The sequence below is a fragment of the Microtus oregoni genome, unplaced genomic scaffold, assembly GCF_018167655.1.
Source record: "Microtus oregoni isolate MIOR12 unplaced genomic scaffold, Mior012 000008F_ref0000371, whole genome shotgun sequence".
Lineage (NCBI taxonomy): Eukaryota > Metazoa > Chordata > Mammalia > Rodentia > Cricetidae > Microtus > Microtus oregoni.
The window spans coordinates 10,304,460-10,326,018 of NW_024543067.1; the positions used below are offsets into that span (position 1 = coordinate 10,304,460).

At 38.3% G+C, this 21,559-nt stretch overlaps 1 protein-coding gene across 3 annotated transcripts in view; it reads right to left on the reverse strand.

The window, feature by feature from the left end:
• Atp6v1h (ATPase H+ transporting V1 subunit H) overlaps positions 1 to 21,559 on the reverse strand; it is a 70,893-nt gene that overhangs the window by 35,772 nt on the left and 13,562 nt on the right. For 2 of the 3 annotated variants that reach the window (XM_041657755.1, XM_041657756.1), the window contains exons 5-9: positions 20,427 to 20,540; positions 18,056 to 18,160; positions 14,684 to 14,737; positions 5,923 to 6,020; positions 3,269 to 3,461 (exon numbers count right to left, since the gene is read on the reverse strand). In XM_041657755.1, the coding sequence (XP_041513689.1) occupies positions 3,269 to 3,461; positions 5,923 to 6,020; positions 14,684 to 14,737; positions 18,056 to 18,160; positions 20,427 to 20,540 (564 nt within the window). The remainder of the gene's footprint in view (positions 1 to 3,268; positions 3,462 to 5,922; positions 6,021 to 14,683; positions 14,738 to 18,055; positions 18,161 to 20,426; positions 20,541 to 21,559) is intronic. The other variant, XM_041657757.1, reaches the window with a different exon arrangement.

A 21,559-nucleotide genomic window follows, 5' to 3' on the forward strand; every position in this document is an offset into this window, starting at 1 on the left:
CAGGCTGATCTCTGTGGGTTCGAGGCCAGCCTGGTCTACAAGAGCTAGTTCCAGGACAGGAACCAAAAAGCTACAGGAGAAACCCTGTCTCGAAAATCAAAAAAAAAAAAATGCAATTATAAGTTCAGCACCTACTATAAATAACTGGTATTGCCATTTTCAAAACTAAAATTCACTCAATTAAACAGAAAAAAGAAACGACTGGCAATGGGTACACTTGTTTAGTCCATTAAGTTTGACAAGCTTCCCAGGGCAATCAGCACAAACGATTCCTTCTGAGTTTAAAGACATGGGAGTAAACATGACTAGATCATGATCAGACTACCTCTTCGGGTAAAAGTTCTGAAGGTAATTTGAGGATGAGTTTACATTTTCCAACTATTTGATGATATAAATCAGATGGCTTTACTATATCCTCATGTATGGATCCACCAGAGTCTGACCTGAGAATATGGATGTCTAAAAACATTGCTTTGAGGTTTGGCCCTCAGTTTATTCACAGAAATTATTGCATTAACCCATATTTAGCAGAGAAAGCCAAAAAAAATAGTATTTATTTCAATGGTATAGGTTTATTTTAAATAATCTGATATGCAAAAATAAACACCCAAAATTATAATAAATTACATTCATTAAGGGTAAAAGTAAAACTATAAATATAGTAAGTACAATTTTGTTTTGTTTGAAACAGGGACTTGGAATGTATCTCAGAATTCTCCTATCTCTGCCTACTAAGTGCTGGGATCACAGACAGGGCATATTAATCAGAGCTCACTAGAGGAACAGAATGAATATACAAAGGAGACCAGTAGCTGTCTACCAACAGGAAGGCCAAGAGTCCAGTACTTGTTCAGTCCATGGGTCTGGAAGTCTCAGCTGAATCCCAAAGTACGCTCTAATGCCAGTGAACGAACAAAAGCTTTCTTCTTTCTTGTCCTATAGATAGGCTGCACAAGAAGGTGTACCCCAGATTATTAAACGTGGATCTTCCCACTTAAAAGGATTTAATCATAAAATTTCCGCAGGCATACCGAGCCAAGGGTTTTAATTAATTCCAGATATAGTCAAATTGACAACTAGGAATACCTATCACACTAGGCTAGCCACAAATTCACTAGAGTCAAATTGACCTTAAACTTCTGCTGCTCCTGCCTCTGCTTCTGACATTCTGTAATTATACATGTAAGCCAAAATTACCCAGCTAAAATAGCATGCTTACATTTTATAAGTTATTAGTAAAATAGTTGTGCCACTTCTTAAAAATCACAACACCACTCTATTCTTACTAATGTTAGTACAAGGCTGGGGAGAGAAGGGACCAGTTTCCTCAACAGTGTGGCTCCTGATAAGGTGACCGTGCTCCAGTGGAAAGCCATAACATTTTGTTAACACAAATTAGAAAGAAACCCCCAAAAAGGACACAAAATTATTGGGAAGGGAAGAGTTGAAGGAGGTAAATATGATCAAAACACTTGTACGTAATTCTCAAAGAACAAAAGAAAATAAACAAAAAATATGCCTCACTTTATTATTAAAGCACTGGACTACTCTTCACAGCAGACTCCATAGAAACCAAGAGTGATGATGGTAAGTGTGAGAAAGAGTGGGGATGGTAAGTGTGAGAAAGAGTGGGGATGGTAAGTGTGAGAAAGAGTGGGGATGGTAAGTGTGGGAAAGAGTGGGGATGGTAAGTGTGAGAAAGAGTGGGGATGGTAAGTGTGAGAAAGAGTGATGATGGTAAGTGTGAGAAAGAGTGGGGATGGTAAGTGTGAGAAGACAAAAGAATAACAGACTCAGTACACAGCAGATGAAAATGTCATCTGGCACATTTTTCAAAGATTATTTGGCATTAACTATAAGAATGTTTTTAAAAGAAAGGGTATGCCTTTGGTTCAGCAATTATTATTCAAGGACATATAAAACAAACTTCAAATACCTCATGCCCCTACTATGAGTTAATACTCATAGTAACCCACTGTACTGTAACATGACTAAAGGAATACTGAAGATCTACATAGAAAGAAATTAAAGCACACATAATCCATACTGTTAGGATTAAAGTTGTAGGAGGTGCAGAGACGGCTCAGAGGTTAAGAACACTTGCTGCTCTTCTAGAAGTTCCGAAGTTCAGCTCCGATAAGTAACACTAGACAGCTGACAGCCTGTAACTCTAGCCCCAGGGAACCCAATGGCCACTTCTGGCCTCTCAGAGCACCCAGACACGTTCAACCCTTCTCACATATGTGCATAATTATACTTAATCTTTTTATTTTTAAAAGAATAAAGTTGCAGAACCCTATAATATGTCATCTATATCTGTAAGTTTAAACCAAAATCATATACCTATTTACATATTATATCTACATGTCTAGAAATGTCTAAAAGATATTAGTGACTATTCTTTGACAAATCTGATAACACTACTTAAAATTTCAAAACACAACTATATACTTCGTTTTGTTTATGACTTCTTGCTGTTTATTTTAAGTAAACACAAAAGCAAATGGTTCAAAGCAGATTCTGAAGCAAACTGGATTTGCAAATCAGATGCTTCCTGGGAATGTCTGTCTTCAACATTTCATTTGCAAAGCGAAGACCAATTCAAATAGCAAGATCCTCATATATTACCAGTAACAATAGCCACTTATAATAGGGCTCTGGAGACCACCAGTTAACAAATGGAATCCCCGAGGATACCTGTCACAGAGTAATAAGCAGCACATGAAACATGTTCAGTACTATCACTTGGGTAGGCATCTCCCAGAAACTCATCTGAATCCTAAGGCAACCAACAAAATGACCAGAAAATGGATTCACAGAATGTTGACAATGGCTTTGAGGAAACACTTAACATTACTTTGTTATATAACAAAGAGACTCTCTTTCCTCAAGCTTCCTCATCTTTAAGCTCATTTTTATAGCTGACAAAATTATAATATCCTGACAACATAATTGTAATGTTTATATATTGGAAGTCTTTACAGTTGACTCAGAAGTATGCTCCTAATCAGGAGACCCAGGATCTGAAACATACCTCCAGACTAAAATACAGGACCTGAGAAAAAACTCCTTTCGTAGTCCTGCAGCAGGCACTGCAACAGAAAGGGACTTCCTCCATCTGAATATAACCAAAGTACACTTCTTCTCCAAGTAATACATTCTGTTCAGTTGCATGCCTTACTTCTCACCTTTCAAAGACGATCACAGTAAAAAATGCTGCACACATACACATGCCGACAACAATAACAATCTCCCTCTGAGGACTTACACGGAATGCTGCAAGAATGATTCTTGTTACTTTCTCTTTGACAGATTCTTGAAGGATGTCTGATAGAACAGGAATGATATTGTACCGGCGAAGGTGTTCACACATCTGAGGACTGAATGCCAGGAGCCATATTGAAAAAATCATTTGATATTGGAGTTGAAAGCCACACTTGTTACTCAAAACGCCCATTATGCTGAAAAAGAACAGAGGGGGAGGGAAAAAATATTTCATTCCAGCACATCAAAAAAATGAAATATGCTTACACTGAAGGAGCAAGTCTCTGAACTGTCTTCAGCTTCCTCTCTAGCCGCCACAGCACTCAGCTAACTCACAGCCAGACCACAACTCACTAGGACCATCATCCTCTCTGGAAGGCATGGGACCTTGGGAAGCAGGAGCACCTCTGCAAGGAAGCAGTGAGAAAGGGAGCCAGGGTCTGAAGAGAGAGGGCTGCAGGCAAAATCAACAGGGTGTGCTGACAAAGTGAACGTCTCTACCTTTCAGGTCAATTTTATAGGAAGACTTTCAGTTTATACAACCAAGGGAAGACTTTTTAAATAGGTAAGAACCCCAGAAAAATGACGTGGTGACTTTGGGGAAAGAAATACAGCCTGTGAAATAAATACATCACAGAATTTGGGAATCAGAAAAATGTCAGAAGCTTCTAGAAAACTGGGAAACTGAGAATATTCCCTTGAAGTGAAAGCAGTATTCTCATTGTACTGAAGGAGAGAATGTGTAAGAGAAAAAAAAGAATCTAAGTATATATCCCTGAGGAATATCTTCATCCAACGACTGGCACAAACTACAAACAAGACAACTAAGAAGGACAGTGGAACTAAAGAAGCACAAAATCCACAGAATGTCCACCAAACTGTCCTAGAGTATAAGCTACAGCTTTTAGCAAACATCAATACTGTTCATCAATTTGAAAAAGTATATCATACTAACCCAAAATATTAACATGGAAAAATGGTAAGAAGAGGAAGACATCGGTACTGTAACTTTCAGTGAATCTAAAAGTTGTTCAGGTATACACTTGTCTCAGCTCCACATTCTTTGTGTTCACTGGACTATGCCTAATGTTCTGTGCATGTTTCTTTTCAGATTAGGCTGTTAGAAAAAAAACTACTTTTATTCAATGCTTTCAGTATCCCAACTGCTACGAAATTATGTGTTTTTATAGTATCAACATCCTAATGCTTGATTCCTTTGCTCTCTTCCAGTAACTAAAGCAAGCTTTCTATACTTTGCTTTGCTGATGCCCTAGACAGTGGGTTAGATTAGGTCCCAGTATGGGAAGCTAGAGGCTGACTACAAGGGCAGACAAAAAGTACTTGCTGTGAGCATCACCCAGTCAAACCCTTCCTCACAGGGTAATACATCTTCCCCATGGCAATAGCCAACTCAATCACAGTTGTTCCGGGTCTAAAAGAAAACGCCTCAGAGACACCATCACCAGCCATCAGTGTGTGCCCCCACCCAAGAGGCCTGACATAAAGTTCTTTCTCAGAAATCAGACACCAACATCAGGACAACCTCCTCCTCAGAGGTCTAAATTTCAGCTTTACTCAGTCCTCCAAGCATGTGAATTTCTATGATCCTAACCCCAGATCTAGAGATGTTATCATCCTTTGCTTTAGTTTCAGGGGGGGAAAAGTTAGCAAATAAGTATCTAGTTAATTCTTTAACCAATTAGCCTCTAAAAATTTTTTGACACTACAGGAGATGTGGAGAGCATAGGGAAAGAACACAGCTGCTGAAACCAAAGTACAAAAGTTTCCAAAGAGGCAGGCATCAACAATGATGGCTCCTTCAGAGAAACTGGCAAGAGCTTAAAGTTAGTAGACAGCAAGTACAGTCAATAAATATACAACACAATGAAAAAGATAGTTCTCCCATATAAATATTTAGAAAATACTGTATCATATATATAATAGGTTTTTAACCAAACAGCTCAATAAGCTAATTAAAATGTAGAGTTTTTAGCAATCAGTGACCAGTTCTTCAAATAGGGAACACTTGAAATTCTTTCTCCTCACATCCTTCCTAGTTATGATTTGAAAAGCAACAAAAAGAAAGAGAAATTTTGATTGCAAAAGAAAAATTAAAATTAAAAAGTTTATTTCCTTTCTGAGATACTTAACACTGTCAATTGTCCTTCAAAGTTGTTTAATAGTAGTAATGACAATATCAAATTTGATCTACCTATATATGCCAAGAGGATCTAAAACAATGAGTATTTTATTTTTTGGAATTAAATACATATACATATATATCATCTGTAGACAGATTGCTATTTTGTAATGTTAATTCACACTTACAGGTTCCCTGATTGGGGATAAAAGGTATCTGCTTTTGGCTTAGTAAAACAAAATTTTTGTATCTTTCAATAACCAAATGGGTTAACTACACCTGTTATACACCTATAACATACTATGGGATTAGAGTATCCTGTGCTATTTCACCTTATTAAATATTATTTCACTAATTATATTAATATTTTATTCATTATAATTAATTTGCCATTATACAAAAAGCTGCAGTCATATAAATTTAGTTTAATATTTAATAAATATTAATTTATTTAAAAATGTCAAGGAGAAATGTTTTTAAATGTCATTCTACAATAAAAGTAAAGGACACTCACTCACCAGTTCACCCCATCTGCTTCCACCCAAGCAAAACGGTACTCATTGACCCGGAGCATCAGCTGCAGACAGCCAGCAACACACTGCACATACTGAGAACTCTAACAGGAAAAGTGCACAGTGTTAGACTGAAAGGCATTCTCAGTCATGAGAGCAAGCACATGCACTCCTACAGGAAAAGTCTACCTTTTTACTACAGTGTGTTAGCTTTAGAGCACCCAGTCTCCTGACAGACTTTCAAAAGCCTATCCTCGTGTCTGTGGTTAACTTTGCCTTTTAGAAATTAAGGTGATTGTTGTATACCAAATTAAATCTACACAATTCAGGATGACATAACACATTTAGAGAAATTAATTGACAAAGTAGCTGTACCTTTGATACAGTTTGATAAATAAATAGTTCACCTTCCATTTCTGTATCTTGGACAGAGGCTCTACAAACAGAAAATGAAGCTCTACATAATTATACAATATGAAAAAATAAAAAACAAAGGAAGATAGGCTTATACTGGAGCAATTTCAGCACAATGTAAACCTTTCCTTTAATACTTGGTTTCTTCACTCCCGGTGAGAACACCACCACCAAGAGAACACCGGCAAGCGCACGGCCATGGTGGAAGGCGGTGATCCACTCAGCACACAACAACAACCATGCAGGAACTCAGTCTTTGGGTGTTTTATAAAATATCTAGTGAGAACTGGGCAAGGTGGTGCCTGTCTTTAATCCCAGCACTCAGAATGTAGAAGCTAGCCTGGTCTACAGAGCAAAATGCAGGACAGCCAGGGCTACACAGAAAAATCCTGTCTTGAAAAAAAACCTAGTCAACATTTGTTAAAGATAACACAGATTTTTAAAACTTAGTTCAATAGCTGCATGTCATAGAAACTGTGTTTAAATCTGTAACTTGAAATAAATGAAAATCAACTCTTAGAAAACATAAACCCTCCATTTTTCCACAGCTAGTAAAAACCTCTGCTCTAAGCTCTTGTCTAAATATTACCATGAGAGATATGTCTTTAAAAAGTTGAGGAACGAAAATTTAAGCTCTAGCCTTCATAATGAACAAATTTAAAAAGGTAAAAAGAATCATAGATGTCAATAGATGTCATAAAAATCCATAAAACCTAAAATTTGATATTATTAAGCTTAGTGTTTTAATTTAAATAATACATGAGCTGGAACACTACAAAGAAATTTACAGCATTCAAATACAAAAATACAATGAAGTGAGTAGTTTGATAAACAGTCAAATATTATAAAGAAAAGGACTTTATCTCTACCTAGATAGTGGTGTCATATAATATGCACAGATAAAGTTTAACATCCCACCTTAGCAGAAGCTGAACGTGACGGCTCATGCCCAAAAGCCCAGCACTTGGAAGGCTGAAGCAAGAGGATTTCTACAAGTCTAAACTAGCCTGGACTAGATATTTCATTCCAGGTCAACCTGGGTTACAGAATGAGTCCTTATCACAAAAGCCAAACACAAGCAAAATTATATTAGCAGAACTTACAATGACAAAATCATTTCATCTCAAACTTTTCTGCAATGGAAAAAAATACGTTTTTTTTTCTTTCAATTATTTCAGAAGTTAGAAGTTTCTACCAGAGAATATAAACCCCACCTTTCTTGTTTACAGAAAACCTGGGAGAGATTTCTAGATACAAATAGTAAAAGAGCAACAAAGGCACCTTTGCTGAATCATGAGATGCTAAATAGTTAGCACACACAGCACAAAACAAGAATGGGCTCCACGCTGTCCGTTACAACTGGTCCTACAGCTCACAGGACTCTTTCCTACGGATTGCTATACACAGGGTCCAGCCCATGCCAGTGATGGCAGACAGTATAGCAAATGACTAGGGCTAGCTATGTAGACTAGTCTGGTTGCAGTCCACCCGCCTCTGCTTCCTAAATGCTGGGTGTACACCACTACATCCATTTACACACTGCCTTCAACTGAGATGGAGAGCATCTGTTTGTTTACTTTCCCTTAACTGCTGATTAGTAGTGTCTGGTATAAATAATGTAATGATTGCTTAAAAGAAAATAATTAGCCTTAGCTAAATCAACTCATTCACTTTTACCTTTAATCCTACAGAAAAGCAATTCAACAAATACTACTAGAGAAAATCACACAACCATGAAAACCATAAGCAATCAAGTCTCTTCTCTCTGCCGTTCTCCACAGGAGCTCTCCTCCTGTCCTCCTCTTCCTCTCAACAGATCAAAGAAAAATAAAGACTACGCCTAAGGACTGGTTCTACTATAAATACCTCAATCCCTAAGCTGATCCATAGTTATAGCCCTTCTTCCTGTCCTTTACCTAGGAGTACAGCTCACACCTTCAGCAAGATGTGTCACACACACACACACGCACACACGCATGCAAGCACACACACATGCACACACCTTTTTGCCCCATTATGCTCCACCATTCAGAATCCTTTGCTACAGTCTTACCCTCTTCTTCCTTATACTTTCACTTTCTGAAGAGTATCAAAGTAATTCAAAAATTAAGGAACAAATATACAAGTATAAAGATAAATTTATTAATGGGATGCACTAATGTTGAATTTTCACTTTGATAGCACTATGACTTATGTGCACACTACACTTCTAAAGGAGTCAAAGCTGATGGCATTCGTCTATATTTTGGAGTTGTAAGCTCTACAGAAAACAAATCTGTACTCCACAAATTCATCATAAAAATGCTCTGTACACCAGGAAGTAGTGGCGCACATCTTTAATCCAGCACTAAGAAGGCAGAGGCAAGCAGATCTCTATGAGTTCGAGGCCAGCCTGCTCTATAAGAGCTAGTTCCAGGACAGGCTCTAAAACTACAGTGAAAATTGTCTCAGAAAAAAAAAATGAAAATAAATAAATAAATAAAAATATTCTGTGCACTGTTATGAGTGAAGCGCAAAGGTGGGCTTCAGAAACAAAACTAACAAAAGTAAGCCCCAGAAACTAGTGTTTTGTAAGAAATAGAAAATAGAATGCTGACTAACAACTCCAGAAGTATTTAACATCTCACAGTCATAAAAGAACTATTTTCTATTAGAACCAAAAGCCTAGTATGAATATGTGTATATAAAGTGTAGTTGCTTTTATTTTATTTTCTTAGCTTCTGACAGACATTCACTTAAATATAACACAGAAGCTTGTCTGTAATCCCAGCATTTGAGAAGACAAGCAAGAAGTCCTCAAATTTTAGGTCGGCAAGGCTTGTCTCAAAACAAAATAAGCCAAACAGCAATAAACAAAATCCCAGGAGGAAACTTAAACAAATGGAATTCTGCCTTGTTGAAGGTTCATAAACTGGCTCAGAAAACTGACTGGTAACAACTGCTAGTGCTAAATTTCCACAACCCCATTACTCATAATTCCACTCTGGAGTAAGTGCTATGGATATAATATATATACTACATAGAACAAAAGACATGTACAGAATGTTCACAGCTAAATTATACACGATGATCAAAAACCTGAAGTAACCAAATATTAATCATTTATAATATTACTTATGTGATTAATTACTACACAGCAAAGTTAAGGAATATTGATATATACAACATAAACGAATGTCATGATAAGATGCTAAACAAATGAATTCAGATCCTTTTACATGCAGCTCGAGATCAAACCAGACTAAACCAAACCTACACTAACATCTCATGGTAACATTAACCTTTGAAGGAGGCATGGTGAAAAGGTTTTAGCAGGAAAAACCAAGATGTATAAACTCATCCCAAGGGAGGAAAGGTGGCAATGTAGTTACAAACTACTTAGCATACAGAAGATTATGGTTTCTCTCCCAACATCCAAAGAGGGGAGGGAGACAAACACTGGAACAGAATGACAAGCTTTATCTCAGTATCTTGAGGAAATCAATTTCCTCAAAATTGCTTTATTATCAATATAGGAAAATAGTGCCAGCTGTACCAAAGTTAAAAATTAAAGATCTCTCAACTGCAGCCAGTTTCTGTAAAGTACCACATAATTTTCAGGTACACTATTATTGTCACAAGATATTCAAAAACACTAGAATGTGTGCAGATAAGTAGAGTGGTATATATTATTTGTGTTTTAATAAATGAAGCTTGCCTGAAGATCAGAGAGCAAAGCAGCCACACTAGTCAGTCATATAGGCCCAGGAGTGGTGGTACACACCCTTAATCCCAGGATTCTGGAGACAGAGGCAGGCGGATCTCTGTGAGTTCAAGGCTATCCTGGGCTACTTGAGATCAATGCAGAAACAGATCCTGGTGGTTCACATCTTTAATCCCAGTGTTTGGGAGTCACACACTTCTAATCCCAGCACTAGGGAGGTGGAGACAGTAGCAACATGGCTGGGCGGAGAGAGGAATATAAGGGGAAGAGACAGGAACTCGGTGGAGTGTGGAGTCTAAGGATGGACACAGGATCTCACCCTTTCCGTCTGAAGATTTGGTAGAGATAAGAGGTCTCTCTAGGGGTTGGCTGCTTTGCTTTTTTCATCTTCAGCTTGTACCCCAATATCTTTTTCTGATTTTTAATTATTTGTGCAATAATGAACAATTTCTTGAAATAAGAGTTATGAAAAGAAATTCTTAGAAAATAGTCAAAAAACATCAATTAAGATACAGAGCTCCGGACTGGTACACAGAGAAACCCTGTCTTGGAAAAAAAAAAAAAAAAAAAACAGACTTCCAAAAAGTAATTTCACTATTATTCACTATTTAAGGTCTTCATAAAGTGCTTACAATATAATTTGCTTAATCATGCAATGTACTTATATAAATATTGGGGATCTCTAGTTCAGGAAAAGTACTGGTGCTGAAACTAAGAAGCAAGATTTGCTTTATAAATTAATGTTTGACATACAATTCCAAAAGCACATTTAACATATAGTAATAGGTTACCTTACTATTATTACTGGTGCTACACTTTCAAAGGCATATGAGAGGAAGTCTGTACTACTCAAACACATTATTTCATTTTCTTGTATACTGCCACATTGTTTTGAAAGGCAACCCTTCAAAAAACCTGATCAGAAAAATAAAACTGAAACACTAAGTCTGTATTCAATACACATACACACACACCAAACACATACACGCAAACACACAAACACACACAATTTTAATAATCCCAATGCTTCAAAGTGTTAACTTGGTGATAAGAACTTAAAGGAATGAAAAGTCATTCATAATTGCCCTGGGTAAGAACAATGTTCTTTCTGCCTACACTGTCAGGCAAGTATAGTGGTCCCTATTCTCCCACGTTCCCAGACCCCTGAGAGATCCTAAGAGCACAGTTTTATTTCTTCCTATATAGATACCTATGATAATTTCATTTGTAATTCAGGCATAGAAAGCAGTTAACACAATGCAATAGAACAATTATGACAACAGAATAAACACAAGTTATTTAAGACTTGCAGGTTATTTTCTGAATTTTCCATTTAGAATGTTTAGACTCTAGTCACCTCCAATGACTGCTGGCTGTAAGTTCTCTGGGTTCCAGCAGGCCACCAGCAAGGGCAGCCTACAATTAAGAGCAAGCCTGTGCTGTGTGAACAACTGAGGCAGCCCACTCATCTGCTGCCTGAGCACAACTTCTGACAAAGAACCACAATCAAAGCACTCCACCTCTCTGCAAGCCTGCAGGGACCACAGCATTCAATCAAAAACAAAGCCAAAGCAGCAAAATTGGCCAGGAGCAAGGATATCAGAACTGCCATAGAAATCACTGAGTAACAAGGAAACACAACTTAATGAGTTTCCTGTTTCTCATTCTAAAATGCTGCAGCCTCAAACATGAATGAACCTCAAACATATTATGCTAGATGACGGGGATCTGGCACACAAAAAAACAAGTCAGAGTTTTATTCCCATCACAATCCACAAGAGGGGACTGCAGAACCAGAAAGTAGATTGGTGGCTGCCAGAGGTTCAAAGAAGAGAGTAGGTACAGAGAAAACATTCAGTTTAGTTCTTGGTTTCTAGAGTGCTGAAATACTAGAAACTCAGGCTGTAGTAATGGCTGCACAATCCATCAATGTAAACCACTGAACTGCAAGTGCGCGGTTTTTACAGTACAAGGAGTATATCTCAGGAAGGTTTCCTTAGTCCCACTAGTCGCGTGGTTAGTGGTCACCTCCATGGGCAGGCAGATACACAAAAGGCTCACATTACAAGAAGTCCTGTTAGACAGAACTGCTCCAGAACATGGAGAATCACCTCAGAACAAGCAGGAAAGAAAATCTAGCAACTCTACCCAAGAAACAACACCCATCTTGGAACTAATGGTGGATTGGGTCCAAAAAAAACACAGAGGTAAGGAATCGTCTTCTCAGTGTATCAGTGAAAGGGCAAGGAAAAAGAGAAAAAAACAAAAATTTCCAGTCTTTCTCAGTCTTCAAAGCTTGGAAAGATCACAACACTCCTTGGTCAGGACTTCAGCCCAGAAGTCCATTTCCAAGGCAATGCTCTTCCTCAGGAAAGAGGATCTATTGTTATATTAAAACCAGCAAAGAATTTACAATCAGATGCTTCGAGTTATTTCCATGACTGTGTGAAAACAATGCCGCACATTTTAAGTGAACTTCTCTTATGCGTTGCAAAGTGAAAATATACATAACAATAAACTCCTCATGTATGGTGATAGTTCTGTGAAGCCTCTAAAAGACTAGCTTCATAGAGCTCAGCTGCTGCTTTACACTGCCCTCAAGTGGCAACATTACATACTGCAGCTTACCAAACTGCTTTTTCCCACTAATTTAAAAGCTATTTATTCAAAGGCATAATACAGACATAACAAAAGTCACTGTATAGACTAGGTTGAAGCAAAATATAAATATTCAATTCCAGCTCAGGAAAAAGTGCCCTAGAAAAAAAATTCCTCAATAAACAATTTATTGCATTAGTGTTTCTGACACTCATCAGCTATATGACCTTAGCAAGATTGTGTGCTTTCCTGTTCAGCCTCATTACTTTTGCATAAGAAGTGACTAATTTATAACTTACATCAAAAATATATACACACACACACAACATGGCAATGTAACGTAAAACTAGTAACAGTGGTAGTTACACAGTAAGTGTTCAATAAATACTAGCTGAGATTTGCCCATTAAAAATAGAATCAAAGGATGGCAATATTGTCCATTTGAGGTCTGCTTTCAAATCAGTATCTATCAGAAAAGAAAAGTCCTCAAGAAAAGTCATGAGAGTATGCCCAGGGCTGGGAAACACTAAAAACATGGTGTGAAATTTTACAATTAGTATTTAGGGTATGTGTGTATAGATGTACCAGATAAACAATTACACTAACCAATACCAGCTCAACCAATTCTGTCTTTCTAATCAATGGACAAAAAAGAGGAAACTTGAATCTCACAGCTCAACTTACCTCTCCTTATACAGGGTTTAAAGAATTACAATCGCTAAAAATAAGTTTAGAAAACAAATTATTCTAAAAATACGTAAACTATAACACAATGAACTCTTCCAGACTTCATACTGTAGAAACCCCACAAGAAAGAAAGGTGTCATGTGAGGGTGCTGGTGGTAAATGGCTCGGTAGTTAAGAGCACTGGCTACTCTTCCAGATACTGGGGTTCAATTCCCAGTATCCACACAGTAGCTAACAAGAGTTTGTAACCCCAATCCTAGAATTTGATGCCCTCTTCTGGCCTCACCTGCACAGACAGGGTACAGAGTCACAAATGCTGGCAAACCGCCATACACATAATGAAATAAAATTCAATTTTAAGGAAAAATAAAGATGCCAATTTATGTATTTGTTTTAACTTCAACTAAACCTTCCACCTGTCCACTGCTTTCTCTCTTCACTCTGTCCCAAAGAGTGCTCATCTAACTTCTGAGTTCCTTTTGTGGCTTCACACAATATCCATCACATCTTTCAACCCATGCCCCAAAGGGAAGCTTGCCTGCTAACTTTCATGTAGATTCTGAGGCTGGGACCATTCTTAGACAAGCATATGGGTACGTTCCATTCAAATTATGGACATTACAATGATCACTACAGCTGTTACATGGTTTAGACAAAGGTTTGTCAGCCTTCTAGCATCCCATAGGCATTTCCATCACATAAGGTTGCATACACCTCCCACTTCTCTCCTTTGTCCTGATGTTTCTGTTCCATGGCTCCAACCACATCCATCTTTTCTTCCCCAAATGTACGGTCAGTCCTTGCGCTACTCAAATCCAGCAAAGTTAAACCATTCCCAAAAGGGGAAGATGATGTCACCTAAGAACCTAAAGCCCATAATTAGTACTGACTCTTAACCACTTATAAGTGGGAAAAGACTGGTTGAAGAAGTGGTGAGGAGGTCCATGCTGAGCCATCACACAGTCCACGGAGGCTTGAGCAGTGCAACAGTATTTTTGTGCCATGAGTCAACTGATACATTGTTTACACCTAGTTTAGACAGATATCAAACAGCTCACAAACTACTGAACTTGGACACAAAGAACATGTTTAGTCTCTTGTGCTGTGCACTGTGATGCCAACCCTTACATGGATTTGGAGATCTCAAGAAGCATGTCCTGCAAGACAGCAACAAAGGGCAGAATTTGTGTCTCCCATAAAAAAGGCAATAGAATTAGCCTCACTTTGGGTGGTGCCACATCAGATCCAAGGATTTTTACATTTGGGGAACTAGTAAACGCCTTCACATTTTTAAATGCCTATGAGTCAAAACAATTGATTTTCAGGGTGTTAAGAAGCCAATCAATTAAGAAGGAACATACTTACATCACTTGAAGAGATTGTTCCTGTTTCAACAGCAACACCGCTACCACGAAGTTTCTATCACAAAATAAATGACTTATTACTTAGTTTTGTTTTCTAATTTCATCCTAATTTAATCATCTTACAAAAGGAATTGGATGAATTTTATCACCATTTTCCCTAATCCTACCTTACAAAGAACATGAAGACGATAGAGAAGTTATTATTCTCCTCCAGCTAGACCGACTGACTACCAACAAGAGCTGAAGAGAAGTCCTATAAGGACAAGATAAGCTTCACTGGTAAGGCTAGCAAAAGTTTCTACTTCAGTATTTACTAACAGAATGGTGTTTCCAATCAGATGACAACCTGTACTCCCAATATTTTTGGCAACACTTCCTAATAATAGGAAGATAGCAATGCCATCAAATGATCTCAATATTCAATATCACAAATGTTACATAGAAATGAAGAAAATATAATGTAACAAGTCAAGAGAAAACTGGTAACAAATTTCGAGATGAGTGTCTAATTTTTTATTCATACCTATTAAGTATGAGGCAAAAATTGCCATTGTAAAGTAAAAAAAAACAAATATGCAACCTAGCAACTGACTTGGGCACTTGAAAGTTTATTTTCACTAGAAGCATGAAACTACGAATCTTTTATGAAGGAGAAAATACTTTCAGTAGGGAAAAAGACTTTGCACATATAGTACTATTAAAGACATATGAGCAAGATAGCAAATAAAATATCAAATAAAAATAATCCTACCTTTCTTTAAACAAGAAATTTACAATTTAATTCTGATAAAAGGTTATGGAAGAATTTTCTGCCTGTAGCATGAAAGCCAAGAGTGATTAGAACCAGGCAGAGGCAATGTCCAGACTCAGAAGCAAAGCCAGGCTGAGCTTGCGACCTTCATTGGGTGCCCTATAGAAGAAGGACTAGCAGAGGATAGGTATCAAGCCACATCAGAAAGCCAAAGATCATGGCAGCAACAGCACACTGGAAAGAGACAGAAAGATCTTGAAGAACATCCACTCAACAGTACAACTCCAATGAAAACTGTTCTAGTCTCTGAAGTACTTCAGACTATCTTCCCCCGGCTGTAGGACATGGTTACAATCGTGTTAGCATTAAGTGGATGTTACTCATTTCAGGAGCAGCAATTCATCCCTGAGGCGCAACATAGACGGCACTGCTGTGAACAAACGTCAGGGGTGAACTGCCCAAGGGTTAACAAACTACAGCATGTGCAGTTCTCTCATATCAGCTTCTACTTTTTCAGCTACAACTACACCTTAGAAGAAAGCTGGGCTTTACAAGAAAGAAACCCACAGCAAAACATCAGATGGATCTTGGGAATCCTGTGGAAGAGGAGGAGGAAGGACTGTAGGAACCAGAGGGGCCAAGGACACCACAAGAACACAGCCCACAGAACCATGTAACCAGAGCTCATAGGGGCTCACAGAGACTGAACCGACGATCAGGGAGCCTGTATGGGCCTGACCTAAGTTCTCTACATATACATTATGGTTGTGTAGCTTGGTGTTCTTGTGGGGCTCCTAACAGTAGAAGGAGGGATTTTCTCTTAACTCTGCCGGCTTTTGGAGCCCTTTTCTACCTACTGGGTTGCCTCTTCCAGCCTTGATATGAGGGGAAATACCTAGTCTTAGTGTAACTTGTTATGTCATGTTTGGTTGATATTTATGAGAGGCCTGTTCTCTTCTGAAGAAAAACAGGAGGAGTGGATCTGGAGGAGAGAAGGGGGAGGGACGAGGAGGTAGAGGACAGGGACTGGAAGGAGTGGAAGCAGGGGGAACTGCGGACAGAATGTAATAATAATATATAAGAGAAGAGTAAGTAGGGGGGAAGGTAGAATTAAAGCAGAATGAGGTTCATTTAAAAGGATGCATGGTTTTAAAGTGTTAAAAAAAATGGAAGAGGAAGTGTTTCCTATCTAAAAAAATGAAATGTTCTGATTTCAGAAGATCTACATTTAGGACCCTAAAATTTCATCCCATACACCCATTCTCATGTTTTAAATACTTTTTAAGTATCTTACAAACTCAGCAAACCGTACAGATAATGCTGACATAAAGAATACTTTCATTAAAAACATTCTCTGTAGAACTAGAAAGGGCAATCAGTCCCCAAAGGCAGGCAGTAAGACAAAAACGTAAATCTAAGCGAAATTTCAGGCATTTCTCATACCTTAAGCTAAAATCTGTTAAATTAACATTTATTTGTAACTGAGAGTTGACAATACAGTGACTGTCAATATTATTTGCCTGGTTTAGTCCCTCTGTGTCACCCAACTTAAAGTAAACTCTGCCTTTTCTTCTTCAGAGCACTCTTCCCCAGCCAACCTCTTTCTTTCTTGTGAGCATCAGTCACAGCAAACTCCCAGCCGACCATCTAACAGTCACTGCAAGTCTGAAGGAGACATCTCAAAGAGCCATCCTACACATTCTAATTTTGCCCTCAACTAAAGATGCATGAAAATAATGGTCATTTTCCAAGATATTGCATCAGCAAGCTCTCTTCTCTATGGAGACACAGAGCTAAAGAAACCTGAAAGTAATCCAGATGACCAGTAAGCAGGATGTCTCAATTTAAACCCAAATGCTTAATCCCATGGTTTCATATGATGTGGGAATGAACCACTGTATAAGACAAGACTGTAAGACAGTTGGACTGGGTAGCCCCCGACTTGTCCAAGGACAACTGGAAGCTTGGCGCAAACTCTTGACTGAGATAAGGACAATCAGATTGACTAATGGTCTACAATACATTGCTTGTAATTTGAAATTTCCCGGGTAGCACCCAAGACCATTTGTTTATTAAATAACCAGTTAAACAAGCTAGCCTAGTTATGTAACCTTATGTAAGGCATAAGAAACCTTACTAGAAAATCTCCAGAGATCTCTCCCCCAAACCAGTATTTATCATACAAATGTTGGTGATTTAAATACACAGGCCAAGGCAGAAGCTACGCCTGCAAGTCTCTGTCCCCAGAGCCTGTTCAGATGGTGTCTCCAGTGTAGCATTTGTTTTCTATATGGAAGCTTTCTGTCATCGCTCACTGAACTGCTTCCTGCAGGTCTTCCAGTTCTCCGAACTGTGTAATCCTGGTAGCTGCCTGGAAGGAAGGAAAGTCCCTGACCGGTCAGAAGCAAGGGCAGGAAACCACAAGTGGCAGAGAGGACAGAGGTTTGAGCTGCAGCCAGTTAAAGAACAGACAGAGAAGCATGCCAATCACACCAGCAGTAGTTAGGCTTACTTAACAAGTACAAAGCGGAGTTCCTTTCACAAAACATTTACCATAAATAACATAGGAGAACATGGATACTAATATTACACTTCTTTTGGATACTAAAAGAAATGTGTTACCTGTGAACTCAGTTGAGTTTTTATCCAATTGAAATAGTAATTTAAGTCACTGCCTTCCATCAATTCTTTCCCCCAAGCTGCTAACTTGGCAATAATTCTTGCTGCCTGAAAAAGAAACATATCTGAATGCCACTTGCATCCTTTACCTTAAGAACCCCCCCCCGCCCCCATCACTTTGCTGAGTTGTTTTCCTAACATTCAATTCCGGGGGAGGGGAGGATTCATTTCTTAAAACTTATTTTAAAACAAAAACATTCAAACTGTATTTTAAAATATTTACTTTAAAATGAACAAAAATTAACTGTGCTTTAAGATGCTACATAGCATTCCCTAAATTATTTTGCATTTCAAAATAAGAGTTGGAGCCAAGGAGGTGACATGCATCTATACTATAATCCAGCACTTTAGTACTGCAAAGTCGGAGACCAGCATGGGTTACATAGTTAAGAACCTGTCATTTAAAAGAAAAAATAATAAGATTGGGGGTTCATTTAGATACCAGCACAACTTTCATAAAACACAGCTGAAGGCTGGCAAGATACCTTGGACCGTAATGGTGCTTACTAACAATCCTTACAATCTGAATCCAATACCTAGAATTCATGTGCCAAGAGAGAACCAATGGCCAGAAGTTATCCTCAGACTTTCCTTTGTACTGTGGCATATGAGTCATACAATAAATAAATAAAATCAAAGTCAACTGACTTATAGAGTATTCCTATTTGGAACGCAGGGGCTGAAAATATATTAGCAGCACAAGTGTGAGCAAAAAAGAAATGGCCAGGAATGACACCTGACATTTAAACCCCAGCATAAGCTGGGGTAATCACAAACAGTGAATAATCAAACAACAGTCTGACCCTCTGTTTGAAAACTTAATCAAAAGCAATTTAAATTAAGAACATAATTTAGGGACTCCAGGAATACAGTTCAGTTCAGTTGAGAACTTGCTGAGCATTCAGGAAGCCCTGTGTCTCGCACCATGAATTGGGTGTGGGAGAAGACTCCTACTCTGGGAGATGGGGGCAAGAGGATTTGCTGTTCAAGATCATTTGCAGCTATTTAGATACTTAGAGACCAGCCTGGGCTACAGGAGATGCAAGTCTTTAAAAAAGACAAAAAACAAAAACCATTATTATCTGGGGTCTGGAATCTGGGAACATAACTCAGCTGTAAAGCACTTGCCTAATATGTGCCAGGCCCCAGAAATCCAACATCAAAAATGTTCATCAGGTTGTGTCTTTATTACTAATAATGATGTTCTAACTAGATCTACATCAACTTACAACACTATGAGGATATTTAAACTCGGTAACAAGGCAAAGGAAACAAGTCTCTACAACTGGAAAGAGGAAACTATATTAAATTAGTAATTTAAACATTATTCCTAAAAATTATAGCTTTCTTGTGACTCTGCTTTTTGGAACTTTTTTACAGATGTCTATGACTTATAAAGTATGAGTAGAGAAACACTCAAATCTAGCTGCATGTGGAAGAGGCAGGTGGGGAAAGAGCACACTTGCACAGAAACATTTGACTGACAGTGGTCTTTGACTTTAGAATGGAAGACGTTAATAAGGCTCCGGCAGCCCACTCCGCTGGAAACAAGGGGATTACTTGTGCAAAATCTCATCCTCTCAGTCTCTCTCTCATCTTTTCACTGACACCAAGGAAGATTCTTCAGTGTTGGGGTTCCAACTATAGCTCTTAGGGAGAAGTTTCAAGCAAGAGTTTCAAGATATTAAAAATAAACAATTAAAATAAAACAGTTATTTCAAAACCAAATTTAATTTCTACATAGTACAACGTGATTTTCCTGCTATAGGCAATCTTGAGCTGCTGCACATGTACACTCACCATGTACACTGAAGCTAATGAACACATTCATCTATAAATTTATAACTACATCAGGTCAACATAGCTTCTTCACTCCAACAGCCTTCTATATTCAGCACCATTAGGCAAGTTATCATGTCACAACCAACCCAGGTTTGCTCCCTCTGTACGCCAGTGTAAAATATAAACTCCCTTCTTAGATGGTGCATGTGTATTGTGGGTTGAATATGAAATGTGCCTGACAGGCTCGTGTGTTGAGCACCTAGTCCCAGCTGGTTGTAGCATTCGGGGAAATTCTAAATCCTTTAGGCATCCCACTGGGAGGGGGAGTAAGTCATTGGCGGTGGGCTTCAAGTTTTATAACCTGACCCTGCTTCCTCTTCCTACTTTCAAGGAAAGAGTCACATGCCTTGACCACTCTGATGGATTACAATTCCTCAGAACTCCGAGTTGACGCTGCTTCTTGTCAGTTGTATCACAGTAACAAGAAAAGAATAAAATATACTTAAAGCAATATGATTAACTCAAAACTTACCATATGAACAGTAAAGGGATCCTGACGATTCAACATGGGCAGAAAGTATGGCCAGGCAGTGCTCTTGCTTCGTTTTGCATAGTCAAAGAAAATGCTGACACGCTGGTGATTTTCCTAAGCGAAAAACAAGAGCAAAATAATCATATACTGCTTCTCACCTGCTTATTGCATATCCCATTAGGATACATGGTCACCCAAATTCCTACATAACCAAAATTCCTCTGGAAATCCCCCCACCTTTGAAAACCAGTCTTGCAATTATTTGGGGGGGGGGCTATATAAACACCACTGTCTTTTATGTCTCATGCTATCTTCTCAAACCCCACTTTTGGGAGATAGCACTATCTAACAGAAAATAAAGCTTGCATAATTTGATCAAAGAATTTGGGCAATGGTCTTATTCTCATTCAATAGGATTAACAGGATCACAAAGACTATAATCTATTTTTTTTTCTCAGCTCTCAGCACTGTATTGACATTTCTACCTCCATCAAAGTATGAACAGTACTGCTGTTAAAACAAACAGAAACTGGAAAGAGAATAAAACATCCAAATTTAAGTATAGACTCAGAAATTCAAGACCAGCTTGGGCAACAGTCCAAGATACTATCTAAAAACAGAAGCTACACCTGATGGTAGATACCTATAATCCCCCTGGGGAGATTGGGTTTGAGGCCAGTTTGGCCTCCAATAGCACGGTCCCAATGGAAGGGAAGAAAGAAAGAAGAAAGAAAGAGAGGTAGGGAGGGAGAGGAGGAAAGAAAAAAGAAAATGAGGAAGGGGAAGAAGAAGGGAGAAAGGGAAGGTAAAGAAAAGGAAAAAAAGGCCTGAGAGCACAGATCTACTGTAGAGACCTTGTTAGCATGCATGAAGTGCTGGGTTCAATCTCCAGCCACATAAAAACTAAAAACAAGTTATAGGGTGTTTATCAGAGTCCAGATGAAACTTAGTAACAGTTATAAATGAAGAATGCTTAATACACCTACTAAAAGAAATAGATATAAACTGAGTATACATAGCTCAATAGTTCAGGGGTAGAGTAGTTACTTAACATGTATGAGACCTGAAGAAGGAAAAAGAAAAACATGTTCAATTTACAAAGCAAGACCCAAGTCCATAATGGACATAAGAAA